This window comes from Thermoascus crustaceus, assembly GCF_041956765.1.
Source record: "Thermoascus crustaceus strain CBS 181.67 unplaced genomic scaffold VTN00scaffold_1, whole genome shotgun sequence".
Classification (NCBI taxonomy): Eukaryota; Fungi; Ascomycota; class Eurotiomycetes; order Eurotiales; family Thermoascaceae; genus Thermoascus; species Thermoascus crustaceus.
Window position 1 is genome coordinate 925,571 of NW_027192527.1, and position 13,432 is coordinate 939,002.

General features: G+C 52.7%; 7 protein-coding genes across 7 annotated transcripts in view; 2 read left to right on the forward strand and 5 right to left on the reverse strand.

Annotated features, from left to right (window-relative positions):
* Positions 1-722: 722 nt before the first annotated feature.
* Positions 723-2,446, reverse strand: VTN00DRAFT_322 (uncharacterized protein; the record flags this gene model as incomplete). The annotated part of the gene is made up of 3 exons (XM_069429513.1): positions 723-1,828; positions 1,887-2,103; positions 2,210-2,446. The coding sequence occupies 3 exons, from the start codon at positions 2,444-2,446 to the stop codon at positions 723-725; spliced, it is 1,560 nt and encodes a 519-aa protein (XP_069291030.1).
* A 1,821-nt stretch (positions 2,447-4,267) lies between these two features.
* VTN00DRAFT_323 (uncharacterized protein) lies at positions 4,268-5,568 on the reverse strand (the record flags this gene model as incomplete). The annotated part of the gene is made up of 4 exons (XM_069429524.1): positions 4,268-4,558; positions 4,626-5,127; positions 5,197-5,458; positions 5,556-5,568. The coding sequence occupies 4 exons, from the start codon at positions 5,566-5,568 to the stop codon at positions 4,268-4,270; spliced, it is 1,068 nt and encodes a 355-aa protein (XP_069291031.1).
* Positions 5,569-5,717: 149 nt separating this feature from the next.
* VTN00DRAFT_324 (uncharacterized protein) lies at positions 5,718-5,975 on the reverse strand (the record flags this gene model as incomplete). Its single annotated transcript, XM_069429535.1, has 1 exon — positions 5,718-5,975. The coding sequence occupies one exon, from the start codon at positions 5,973-5,975 to the stop codon at positions 5,718-5,720; it is 258 nt and encodes an 85-aa protein (XP_069291032.1).
* A 43-nt stretch (positions 5,976-6,018) lies between these two features.
* VTN00DRAFT_325 (uncharacterized protein) lies at positions 6,019-8,150 on the forward strand (the record flags this gene model as incomplete). The annotated part of the gene is made up of 5 exons (XM_069429546.1): positions 6,019-6,203; positions 6,274-6,299; positions 6,473-6,843; positions 6,903-7,111; positions 7,169-8,150. 5 exons carry the CDS (start codon positions 6,019-6,021, stop codon positions 8,148-8,150), a joined length of 1,773 nt encoding a protein of 590 aa, XP_069291033.1.
* An 824-nt stretch (positions 8,151-8,974) lies between these two features.
* Positions 8,975-10,759, reverse strand: VTN00DRAFT_326 (uncharacterized protein; the record flags this gene model as incomplete). The annotated part of the gene is made up of 6 exons (XM_069429557.1): positions 8,975-9,003; positions 9,093-9,398; positions 9,454-10,190; positions 10,247-10,430; positions 10,492-10,627; positions 10,694-10,759. The coding sequence occupies 6 exons, from the start codon at positions 10,757-10,759 to the stop codon at positions 8,975-8,977; spliced, it is 1,458 nt and encodes a 485-aa protein (XP_069291034.1).
* Positions 10,760-11,543: 784 nt separating this feature from the next.
* Positions 11,544-12,534, forward strand: VTN00DRAFT_327 (uncharacterized protein; the record flags this gene model as incomplete). Its single annotated transcript, XM_069429568.1, has 5 exons — positions 11,544-11,855; positions 11,920-12,104; positions 12,170-12,224; positions 12,286-12,385; positions 12,443-12,534. 5 exons carry the CDS (start codon positions 11,544-11,546, stop codon positions 12,532-12,534), a joined length of 744 nt encoding a protein of 247 aa, XP_069291035.1.
* A 423-nt stretch (positions 12,535-12,957) lies between these two features.
* VTN00DRAFT_328 (uncharacterized protein) overlaps positions 12,958-13,432 on the reverse strand; it is a gene marked incomplete at both ends in the record, with an annotated part of 1,677 nt that continues 1,202 nt past the window's right edge. Inside the window, one exon of the mRNA XM_069429579.1 lies at positions 12,958-13,351. Coding sequence (XP_069291036.1) covers positions 12,958-13,351 — 394 coding nt within the window. The remainder of the gene's footprint in view (positions 13,352-13,432) is intronic.

Genomic DNA, 13,432 nt, shown 5'->3' on the forward strand with positions numbered 1-13,432 from the left:
CACAAGGAATCCACACATACACCCGATGACGGGTTACCTGCCCCTACCATCCCGTTCCCTACGTGATGTACACCAATGAGAGTATGTACCCTACCTGCGTATTTACCTCTTAGCTAGCTAGCCTTCAAACAAAGAAAATAAAATAATCTACTCCATATCACGGACCCAATCCCTAAGTGGATGGCTCTTCCTACCTACGACCTGCATAATCCCTCCTTACTTACTCGAACTACACGGTCTTCTTTTGTTGAGATTACACTCTCAATTCGATAGACACATAGACAGAGAAGGAGGAGGAGGGAGGGAGAAGATAGGTAATCAAGATCTTCAAGGAAGGCTTCTTTTCTCAATGGGAGTAGATTGGGTTGGTTGTCCCTTTAAATAGAAATAAGGGGGGAAAGAAGGAAAAGGTTTAAAACTTTATACGAACCTTGCTACACTTTACTAGTACGTTCTGATGAAATTTAGTTAACTCCGTTTCGGCGACGGTATTTGGACACGACTGAATCGGATGCGCGTGGTATCAAAAGCTATGTACTGTATATATCGGATGCGTATACATGGTTCTTGTGTCATTTCCATACTGACAAAATGAAATGCAAAATACCTAATACATATATATATGCCTAGGTAAATTTCTGACTATATACAATCATGCCGTTCGAAAACGCAAAAAGAGTCCCAAACCAAAGAAACCAACACAGTTCGCGAGGTACGTAAAACTACCGCTTAAAAATCCTGAGTTCTATCGGCCTCAGAATCAGATACCCGACCGCCGCAAAAGCAAACCCCAACTCGAAGCCAACGTCACCGCCAAACGGCGCTTCACCCGCGTGCAGCGCGATCGGTCCGACCCACCACTTCTGGCTCATGCCCGTGACCATGCCCGCGATCCCGCAGCAGAAGGCGAGAACGGCCGCGATCCCCGGGGGAAGTCTTTTGGGCTGGTCGTAGATCTCCGGCCGATAGCCGGCGAAGCCGCGCTTGAAGACGAAGTGGTCGGTCAGGGCGATGCCCTCGTAGATGGCGAGCCAGTAGCCGATGAAGTTCATGAAGTTCTCGAGGACGGCCTCGAAGTTCGCGTAGCCGGGGATGGAAATGGCGACGTACACGCACGTGCCCAGGAACGTCCAGATGAACCGGGGCACGCGCTGGGTCCAGCGGCCCAGGACTTGGAGGGTCAGAGCGACCGAGTAGATATTCGGGCAGTTATTGGCGACGATGGAGAGTGCGAGGATGACGACGCAGAACTTGCCGAATCCGCCCAGTCGGGGGAATAGAACGGCGCCTAGCAGACCTCCAGTTCCTGCAGCATTGTAGCCGGCCTGGTAGGCGTTGTTTCCGTCGTTGAGGCTAGTTGCTGTCATGACAGCCACTCCCAGCATTTCGGTAAAGAGAAGGGGAACGATGAGTCCGATCCAGGTCGACAGGAAAACCTTGCGACGGCTCTGGCTGGACGGTTGGTAGACAGTATAGTCTGCAGCATAACTGGTCCAGCCGGTCGCGAAACCATACACGGTCGAACCAAAGGAAAGAATGCCTCCCAATTCCGAAGTGCCAACGCCCATAGGGATATTAACAAAGTCCCCGGAGTGCGCAAAGACACCGAGGATGATCATGAAGATGATGAATGTTGGAATCCAACTCCAGTACTCGTACGCATGAACAACCTTATATCCGAAAAGTGTGACAAGGAACGTGCAGACTGCAATGATAATTATACCAGCAAATCCGGGGACGTTACTGTTCACAGCATTGATGAGCTGTGCGCCAACAATGACATTGACTGACGACCAGCCAATGCAGGCCAGAATATTGAAAATGGCAACTGCGTAGATATATTAGCAAGTTGGCTTTTCACTGCATGACATTGGACCAATACTCACTGAGCTTCACTCCCCACCAACCGAACCAGAATCTCGAGAGCACCATCTGTCGCAAGCCGAAGACGGGGCCAAAACAAGAGAAGTAGCAGACGGTCATAACCCCCAGGAGGTTGAAGAAGAGGACGACAAGGATGGCGTCCACAAAACCGAGGTAGAAAACCGACTTCCCGAGCACCCCTATGGCGAAGGAACTGACCACCATGTTCGCCGCCAGCCACTGTGTAGGTGGTCAGCGCAAGGCGCTCTTTTGCGACACCATGATTGACAGGACGGATTGACAGGACGGGGAGAAAAAAGATAAGTCAATGAAACTAAAGACACACCATGCTACCGATGTTCAGGTACGAGGTGTCCGTCCTCTCATTCTCTGGCACGCGCTCAATGCCTCGCTGCTCAATCCTTAACTTGCCAGCGATTCGCTGGATCTTCGCGTACAGCGAATCGCCATACACAAAAGTCTCCCCGGGAACAGCACCGGTACTCTCTTCGTACGGAACATTGCACGGAGCACTGCCCACGCCGGGGGCCTTTTCGAGGTCCGGCTCGAGATTCTGACCCATGGCGGCGTCCTTGACGGGTCTCTACTGGCCCTGTGCTGGACTGGGGAAGCGGGGATGGATGTCTGAAAAGATGATGGTCACGGCGGCGGGGGGCAGTCCCAGACAGAGCTCTTCATAATGTCGCGTGGGCATTAGGACGGGAAAGAGGAAGTGTGTGGAGAGGAGCGATAAATTTCTTCCCGCGATCTGCTGTCTGTGGCCTGGATCCATCACGGCGCCGCGGTATGGTAGCCCTAACGGGAATCGAGCGCCGTGCGCTGTCGCGTGGCAGGTTCAAGCATTTCCAGAAAAGCCCCAACCGCAGTACAGAAGAGCCAAGATCGCGCAGGCTTATCTGCATATCTCGCTGGTAGGCCTTCAGCCTGCCGCACCAGCGCGCTTTGGCCGCAGCGATCGCTCCCTTTGTCGAATCGAACAACGGCGACACGACCCGCTCCGTGTGCGTGATAAGCTGAGCACGAAGATATGACTATTCCCCAGTACCTAATCTCAGTGTTCAAGATGCGTCCTTGTCTGACAATGTGCTGGTGATATCATGGTGAGACGTCGAGGGGAGGCGGCCGACGCCGAAATGCGAAAAAGGATGGGACGGTAAAATTTTCAAGCCCGATACTATGCTTCGTCCCGTGTCTTATCGCTGCTGGCCTATATGCTGTTCGATCCTTGAGATGTAGGCACCGACCTGCTGCAATCTAAATCTGTAGATTTGTCTCGATTCGATTCTTCACGCAGTCTGATAGCCCGGACACTGGGTGGAGGTGGGGTTTGGTCGCTGGTGGTGATGCTCAGCCAACTGTTGAAAATAGCCATATACGTAACATAGCCACCACCTACCTAATATGTACAATTGACGTTTTGATAGTGATATTATTTAACCTTTCCGTTCCCCGACATCGACGGCCCAGTAAACTAGCGTGTTGTGGGATATCTGGGGCTCCCCGAGATCCTCCGTCTGTTCCAGCTTCTCCTCATGTCTAGCGTCTGGGCAGGGGCAATTCCACAGTTGCCGGCAAATCGCCTTCCCCATGTGGAATATCGATTTAGAAACATGAAGTTCTACTCCTACCGGTATGATGTGGAGCAGGCTTGGTCCACTACAACGCCAGACATGGCTCGAGACTAAGTAAATGCTGAATCTCGCAGCCAGACTAGGGTATTCTATTTTAAGTGAAAATTTTTTAGCTAGGGGAAGAAAAGAGATTCACGGAGCTGCTGTTGATGCGGCTATCTTTGATAATCCTGACGCTAGGTATCCCTCCAAACGAGCACTGTTCACAGTTTGGCCGTGCGCAAGAGAAGATGCAGCCGGAGCAGCAGTCAAGTCTTGCAGAATTTCTTGCATTAGTCCGTCTACCCGGATACCTTTACTCTATCCTATCTGCAGCCCCGGCTGTCCTTCCTCAGCTTGTACTGTACGCTAAGAACAAGGTCCCATGCGACAATTTATTTTTATTTTTTTTTTATTTTTTTTTTTTTTTTATTTTTTTTATTGAATTTTAAGAGTTCAACATAGGGCTCAACCAGCATTTGACCGTCACCTCGCCCACCCGAAGCTGAATCCTACCCTAGACTATTGACGGTGTTACGTAGAAGGAACCTACACGCAGTACGAGCACATGGCTCAGAGGCATCATGAATGCAATTTACAAGACCATGCAAGTCACTTTGTCTTTTGTCAACAACTGTGATTTCAAAAGAACGCATCTTCCTCAGGCCCATAGCAAGGACAAAATGCTCTCAACCAAGACGTGAGGCGCCCATCCAAAAAAGCAAAATAGAAAAATATTATACGTTAGCAAAAAGAGGGTATCCAAGGGTAATCTACAGCTTGGCAATCATCTTGTTACCCTTCTTCAACCAGGCAACAGCGTCCGTGACGAGTTCATCGACGATTGCCTTCGCGGGCTTCTTCTCATTGACCACAGCGGCAACCTTGCCCATCAGGAACGGACGGGCGTTGTCCAGAGTCTCATCATCAACGTCATCGCTCAGGTTCTCGAAGTCATGCTCGACGGGGATGATGCCCTTAGAGGTGAGCTCCTTGATCTCCTCCTGGCGGTTCTCTTCCCAGTTTTGGATGTAGGGGTTGTTTCGGACCCGAAGAGGACGACCCTATATATTTATCAGTATACAGAATAGGATAATTGAGCCATGAGAAGGACGAGAAGGGTGGTCTTACAGTGAAAATGATGGTTCGAACATTGTCATCAAAGCCAGCCGTCCGCACAGCCTCCTGGTGAGCATGGGGCGCGCCAGCCTCGTCCGACAAGATGAAGCGGGTACCAATCCACACAGCAGATGCACCAAGCATGAGAGCGGCAGCAACAGACTGGCCGTTGAACAGACCACCAGCAGCAATGACCTGCACGGGCTGGCCAGTCATCGGGCTCTTGCGGCCCTGGACGAGCTTGGCCACGGTTGGGATAAGGATCGTAGTCGGAACATCACCAGTGTGTCCACCACCTTCGCCTCCCTGTGCGCAAATGATGTCCGCACCGGCATCAAGCGCCTTCTGGACATGCTTAGGGTGGCCGATCATGTTCATGTAGAGAACACCAGCGGCGTGCAGCTTCTCGACGACTGGCTTGGGAGGGACTCCCACAGCGCAAACGAAGAGCTTTGCGCCGCTTTCAATGATGATGTCAATAAGCTCATTAAGTTTTCCCTTGGTGTAGTCATAGCTGATCAGGGTAATCCATTAGCATTGTGTACTCCCGGCACATCGCAGGCATGAATCAAGGGCGTCTCACTTAGTCTTCCGAGCACTTCCGCCGACCTGGGGCAGCAGTAGGTCGACACCAAATGGGGCATTCTTGTCATTAAGGAAGCTCTTCAGTTCCGCAATCTGCTCCCTGAGCATCTCAGGGGTGTAGCCGACTCCACCAATGACACCCAAACCGCCTGCATTCGTCACGGCAGCAGCGAGCTTGGGGCCTGCAGCAACGTTCATACCTGCCAGCAGGATGGGGTGGTTGATCTTCAAGAGATCAGTGACCGGGGTACGGAGCTGCTCTGTAGCCTCAGGAATCAGCAACTGTTGGACAATGTTTGCTCCAGCATGTGGGGAAGAGCTGAGCTACACATGATTCTTGGCTCTAGGGAGACTCACGAGGAGAAGCCATGGCTGATGCGGGATGCTCGCTGCTGAACTAGAAGTTCTGGTGAGAGATATCAAGAGGAAGAAGAGACACAGGGAAAAGAGAAAGAGAGGGTGAGATTAAGGAGAAGAGAAGGGAAGGAGGAGGAATTCACGTTTAAGGACATGTCGGTGTTAAGCGACAGCCATGAGCCTCGGTATCTTGGTAGGGCGGTGGACGTTTGATGGTCCGAGCCAGGCCTCTTGCCGGCCTCGGTACCTGTGGGTACCTCTTTTCTGCTGCTTGCGCCCTCGGCGACCGTGGTACCTGCGTGTACCTCTCCGTGCTTTCGGTCCGCGTCTTGCCGCCAGAGCGCGTGACTCGGACAGAGCCAGCCGCAGCAGGTCATGTGACTCGTTGACGCCGGGGCGGAGGCGCGGCCCGTGACGCATCTCCGCCACAGATCGAGATCGCGATGTCGCGTTGATCTCCAAGATGACCGGGAGTACAGCCGGCTGTCGGTTGAGCAGGGCAGATCCATCTCGTTACCTAGGCTGTATGTCCAGTCACCCGCTCTCACGAGCTCGTGTGTTGCAGCACGTCCGCTCTGAGTTTTCTGTTCATCCACCACGTCCCTGCCGATTTCTCTCTAGGAGATTTTATAGAACTTCGAGTAAGAGGCAGGTCCCTCGAGAAGAGCCATTCCTATCTTGCCGTCAAGTGGATGTACATGCTCTAACCGGTTAATAGTAGACCGTTCTCGGCAATTGACCTGAGTAGGTGGCCCCTTGGATCTGCCAACACAACATCTATATCAGACAATTTCAATCTGCTTTAATTAAGGCTACCGACAAGAGAGCTCGGACTTTCCCCATAATGCTGTATCTTTATTGTGACGTCAATTGACTGGGCTTCTTATTGTAGCTGGCATAGACTAAATGTCGAATAGGTTTCATCTCTCAGAGCAGTCGGTCTTGCCAATCACCGGTTACCTCATGCGTTAGAGATGGCATACATCATCCTAAAGTGTTCCCCATTATTAGATGTGAGAGAGCTGCAGGTGTCAGAAGGTTCTCTAGTTCCAGGCTTTGTCTGAACGCAAATTCATCCAATGCAGAGATGCACTCTACAAACGGTACCCTCTCTCATCGGGCGTTTATCGCCCTTGGAAGCAACGTTGGTGACCGCATTGAAATGGTCGAGAAGGCATGCCTTGAGATGGAGAGGGCAGGTATCAAGATAAAGAGGACAAGCTCCCTCTTTGAAACCGCCCCTATGTATGTCCTTGACCAGGAACCTTTCATAAATGGTGCCTGCGAGGTTTGTCTAACGTCTCACCCTCCTCTACGAATCGAACTTTTTTCTAAAGTGTTTCTCAGGTTGAGACAGTTCTTGAACCAATTCAGTTGTTGGATACCCTTAAATCTATTGAGAACAGCTTGGGGAGACGGAAGACAATTGAGAAGGGACCGCGTTCCATCGATCTCGACATTCTCCTATATGACCGGGAAATTGTATCCCACGAGCGGCTCAACATTCCGCACAAGCTGATGCTGGAACGGGATTTTGTGCTCCGACCGCTCTGCCAGTATGCCCACCCCCCTCGAGCTCGCTTTGGCAACTCAACTAATCTGACTTCTTCCAGACTGATTCCCCATGAGCGCTCGCCCCTACCAGGTGCAAACCTGACGTATCTCTCCTACCTCAACTCCCTGCCTCCACCAAAGACAAAACCCGTAGTGACCACTCCGATATCCCCCTTCTTCCCGCCACTGAAGCCCTCCGAACCCAAGCGCCGCACCCACGTCATGGCCATCCTGAACATGACCCCAGACTCATTCTCTGACGGCGGCCTGCACTCCCCAACCGACTTCGCCAGACTGACCTCCACCGTCCGCCACTTCATCGCCTCAGGGGCAACCATCATCGACATCGGCGGCGAGAGCACACGTCCCAACTCCGCCCCCGTCACCGAGGAGGAGGAACTATCCCGCGTCATCCCCGCTATCAGACACATCCGCACCTCCATCCCCGAAGCCGCCAACGTCGCAATCAGCATCGACACCTACCGCGCGCGTGTCGCGGCCGAGGCTTGCGCCGCAGGCGCGGACATCATCAACGACGTCTCCGCGGGGACGCTCGACCCGGAGATGCTCCCGACGATGGCGCGGACAGGCAAATCGGTCATCCTGATGCACATGCGGGGAGATCCGTCGACGATGACGAAACTGACCGACTACCCGAAGGGCGTGATCCAGGGCGTGGGGTCAGAGCTCCTGGAGCGAGTCCGCGCCGCTGAGGCCGCCGGCGTCCGTCGCTGGCGAATAATCCTCGACCCCGGCATCGGATTCGCCAAGACGCAGGCCCAGAACCTCACGTTGCTCAGGGAGATGCACAGACTCAAGACGGACGTCGAGGGCCTGGACAACTTCCCCTGGCTCGTGGGGACGAGCCGGAAGGGGTTCGTCGGGCGGATCACGGGGGTCGAGAAGGCCAGCGAGCGCGTCTGGGGAACCGCTGCCGCCGTCACTGCGAGCGTCGCGGGGGGCGCAGACATCGCGCGTGTCCATGACGTCGCGGAGATGAGTCAGGTCGTCAAGATGGCGGATGCGATGTACAGGGTTTAGTGAAGAAAAAACCCTTCAGCAAGTGTGGGATTTACCCTACTGTATAGAGCAGACATCATCAGCCCTAGTGCATTGAATAGTCTCGATCCATAAAAATAGATGGAACCTGTAGAAGGAGCAAAAAGTCCGTTATTTCTTCAAAAAGAAACCTGTTAATTCCGAAACGTACACGATCAGTAAACCTCTTTTTTTTAACTTCCAATAGGATAAAGTCCTGGAGTTCGTTCAGTCATCCAAAGCGCTAGCAAACGTATGTTCTGCAGAAGAAAAAAAGGATCCCATGAGGATCTCAAACCATCCAACCATTCATCAGTGCCATTGGTCGAAATTGGAATAAAAGTGAAATTTTTGATGAATTTTCATTTTTTTAAAATAAAATGAAAACTACATAAAACAAGGGGGATTCCTGAAGAAAGAAAAAAAGGTAGAATAGAATAGAATATCCAGTGTTGAAACAGCAAAATAAATAAAACATCCATCCCTCTCTAGCTACAAGCAAACACAGACAAGACAAGCGGATAGAAAACAGAACAAAACACTACACTAACCACCCTCGGCATGGGAGATCGCTAAATCGCACGGGGTACGAGTAACCATTTCTGCCCTGGAATCAGACTCGATATCGCATGCTTTACGATGCTAGGGCGAAACATGGGGACATTTAGGGGGGTAAATAGAAGAAGACAAGAAAGGGGTGGGAAAAAGTATCCGGATCGAATGACGAATGATGGATAAGTCATGCATAGAAGCACATAAGTTTTTTTTTTTACCATCTGCTCATATGAGCTTCGTGCCCACATAACCTGTCATAGCATGCAGACAATCTAGCTGTTGAGGTAGTTGCGGATAGCGCCTGCAGTAAAAAGTGTCAGCATGGTGTCCCACCGACAAAGGGCCCCATCCAAATTAAACTTTGAACAGGTTACTCGCCTTGCAACCTACTTGCACCTTCACCCAGAATATGGGTCAGATTCTCGAGATCATCGCCGGCAGTGATACCGAAACGCCGGATCAAGTCCTTCGCTGCGTTCTCCAGATCGCCGTAACCGTCATCCGGAGCTGGAAGGTCGTCCTCGGGCCGGCCGAAGTAGGCGTTGCTGGAGATGGCGGTTGCACCCTCGAAGTTCTGGAGACGAGCTTTGGCCTCTGCTTGGGCTGCTGGGTCGAACTTATCTCGTCCGAAGAATTCGTCGGAAGAGATACCCTTCTGGTTACCGAATCTCGACTTTGTCTGTTCCAACTCCTCTTCTAAATTCAATGTTAGTCTTGGTAGCCTATGGTTGCGAAGGTATTGTAGACGCACCATCAACGGCAGATTTGGCAGGACCAACAGCGCCGAAACCTGGCTTCTTTGGAACTGGCTTGGCGCTGGTCTGTCCGAAGCCTAACCGTCCAATTCCCATTCCAAGACGCTCGATCTCGCTTGGGCTTCGTTGGTGGGTCTTGCTGGTGGCCCCGAAGCTTCCTCTGCTGGGACTAATCGGCGTGGGAGACGCGATCTTCGTAGCCTGGGAGGTACTGCTGGCCGCCGCCTTTGCCTTTTCCTCAGCTTCAGCCCGCTCGGCCTCCGGGTCGTAGCCGAGCTTCTCTATACGCTCTGCCTCTTCCTTGGCCTTCCTCTCTGCCTCCTCGAAATCGATGGCATCTCCAGCCACGACCTTCTTGGCCCCGAGTTTCTGTGTCTTCTTGGCACCCAGGACGCTGCCCTTCTTTGCGCCACCAGCAGAAGGACCTTTTCGAACAACAGATCCAGTTCGGACCGCGGTCGGAGCAGGTGTGGAACTAGTGCTATCTTTGTCTGATGCTGAAAGGGGCGACTTTGGCCGTGCGCCATTACCGTTCGCACCGGCGTTGAGGAATGGGGATCCGGTCCGGCTGACGACAGGAGGGGTGCTTGTGCGCGAGGGAGGGTTGCTGGGTCGCTTGATCGAGGGCTTGTCCCAGGAGGAGAAGAAGTCGTCCTCATCAGCGGCGGGCGTGGAGGATCCGTCGGGGGAAGCGCCCGCGGGGACGTCCGTTATGACAACCTCTTCGGGATATCTTTTTTTCAGACTCTCAGTAAATCGCATTCCCATAAAGATGAAAATTACACCCACTCTTTCGCATCCAGAGCAGCTCTTCTCTTCAGCTCTTCCTTATACTTGACCGCCGCGGGCGACGTGTATTTAACCTTCACATCCTTGCTCGCGAGGGCGGCGGAACCCCCGTGCGACTGGAAGTATTTCGTGGCCGATTCATTTCCGCCGACCTTCATAATCCGGAGTTGTTCCCATTGCCATTCTGCAAAAGCTGATCAGTATACTCTGCAAGCCATACCTATTCCGGGAGGATGCAGCCGTACGGTCAAGATTGGTGGAGCGGACAAAGGAAATGTGGACACCCAGGTTCCGGTGGTTTGCAGAGCAGTCGAGGCACAGGTAGATACCGAAAGGGACCGACGACCAGGTCGGGTTCTTGGAGCCGCAGTCAAAGCATATCTGCAGAGAGGTCAGTTCGCGACTTTACCACGCGGACTTTACAGATCAGGCAGGGGGTTGGCGCACCTTGTTGGCGGGTTTCGTTTTGAGTTTCTCGAAGATTTTCTGGGACTGCGCCTTGGAGGCACTCATCGTGAATGAAAATAGGAAGAAAGGTGCAAAGAACGAGTGTCTGGAAGGGAGGGTTCGGGGGCGAACTCGAGCACGGGGGGATGCTTGCACAAGACCGGAAGATGAACGTGGTGAGTCGGAGAGACGAGGGCGCCGCCGCGCTCGAGACCGTCGCCTGGCCTAACCGGGTTTTGCAGCGGCCCAGAGCGGTAATTTGTACTCTTATTTTAGCGCTTGCCGTTCTGGGAATAGTGTATCCACTTCGGGGGCGCGAGCAGGATCAAGTCGGGGCATATCTATTATCTATGCTTATCCTTCTGAACGTACGATCTGGTTAGTTCCTTGGCTGTGAAGTGCATGCGTTCAGAGCTCTACATGCGTCTGCTTCAGCTGGAACAGTCACAGTTGCTTTCTAGTGACGGGTAATCATCCGGTAGTTCCCTTGCATACCGATCTATTCTTCCTAGAATTCAACCTGGATACATAGGTTATTTCTGGACCGTTGTAAAAGAAACAATAAGTCTATTATCGAAATGTGCTCCGCAAAGACTACCAGACAATTTGAGATAAACAGTCTTATCACTTGATGGGATTTGTATAAGCCATCGGCATACAAAAACCCGTCACGTGAGCCTGGGAAGAACGCCGCCCGTCTCCACCGACGTCTTTCATGGCGCGAGCTTGGCTCGACCGCGTTGCGATCTGATAATAGCAGCGCCGCCCACTTTAAGCTCTTCCAGAAAAAAACGGTCGAACCGTGCGGCACCGATGACGGCGACCCTGGCTATGCCCAGCTTCAACAACAATGAATCGATACCTTCAGCTTAGTCCCTCCTCCTTCTCCCTTGCCCGGCCCTCGAAGCAGATCTCCGCCCTCCTCCGCACCGCCACCCCCGGCGGTCCCCGCGTGATCGAAAATGTTTCCCGCGCCTATGCGACACAGAGTAGCTTCGGTCGTGGAGAGGGCTCCGCGTCGGGCCCGACAAGGAAGCAGATCACGGTCATGTCGGACGATGGAAGATTGCGGTGGTCGGAGCTGACGGGGAAAGAAAAGGTCGCGCGGGCGACGCAGCAGTCGTTCAACTTTATGATCGTGGTGATTGGGGCTGTCATGACGGTTGGACTGCGCTATTCTTTAGGATTTTATGTTGGCCTATTTGCTAACTGTCGGAGAATAACAGGGCGGCGTCTTTACGTTCCTCTACCTAGACGTTTTCTCCCCGGACAGCAAGACCCGGCAGTTCAACAAGGCAGTCGACCGCATCAGGGGGGATCCGCGATGCACCGCGCTGCTTGGTGATGGAAATGAAATCAGAGCCTATGGTGAAACCACGTGGAATAAATGGGCCCGGAACAGACCTGTTGCGTATGGGACCACTCATCTACATACCTGATTAGACGGAGGATAGACGGAGACTGACGTGCTGCAAGGACGACCATCGAAAAGGACCGGTTAGGACGGGATCACTTGAAGATGCACTTCCATGTGAGCATAATTCCCACTCGGTCGGAAGGAAAAAATCCATTCTGATGCTGACCGTTCCCAGGTTTCGGGTCCCCTTAATGACGGAACCGTGAACGTGCATATGATCAAGCCGTCGAACGATCACGAGTTCGAGTACCAGTTCCTTGCGCTGGATGTCAGAGGTAAGCCAGAATCGCGTCCGGGTTATGTATATGTTGATCGATTCTGACGTCAACCAGGCCATCCTCGCGTTGTCCTCGAACACGCTACTGATAAGGCGGGAAGTGGAAAGGGCGGTCCACTGAAGATCTTCGGTATTCAGTGGCGCTAGTCGGTTCATCAATCATCTACAATAGTTCTTTTATCGGACTGGAGGGCCGGTCTCCGTGCCTTAAGCCCTTGGTCCCTACACGACTTCATGTCAGTGTTCTTCGGGCGAAAAATATGGTCGCATCCTGAAGGCCATTGGGACACGGTTGGACACCAAGGCTGACTGTCCTATGTTCACTACATCAGTGAACTCTTCCTCATGAATGTCGGGAACTAGAAAACAGGAAGAATTATGGGGGGAGAGGAGAACCCCTATCTTGTACGAATGAAACAGGGCCCAAAAATTTGAATGGCTCTTCATCCATGTGCATGGGTGTATGTATCTATATCTATCGAAACGAGATCAATCCGTCTATATAGTCATCAAATAGCAAAAAAATCTGTGCCGAAAAACCAAAAACGAAAAAGATTCAGATCCATCCATCTAATCCTCAATCACAGCCGGCACATCCTTCACCCTCGGCCACCCCTCAACCGACCTCCCCGCCCACGTCGCGACGGCCTCGATGCCCCTCTGCACCAACTCCACATCCCCCTCGGAGACTCCCAGTCTCCTGAACCCACGCAGGTGCCAGATCGTTGGCGCTGGCCACCCCTGACACATGATCGCGGGGAGCGAGACGAGCTCTGTCTCGACGGCGGACAGGATCTCGTGGTCCGACAGGAACAGGCCGTAGAGGACGGTGCGCTCCATCCACTCGAAATCCGGGCCGTACGAGCCCCACGAGGCGAAGATCGGAGCCAGGTTCTCGCGGTAGAGCTGTTGGAGGAATTTGGTGCCGCGGGAGGGGATGGTGGTGTGGATGTCGATGTTCTTCCTGGGGGTTTTTGTTAGCTCACCTCCATTCATTCCATGGTGTCAAATGATACACAGAGAGAGAGAGGGGAGGGGGGGGGGG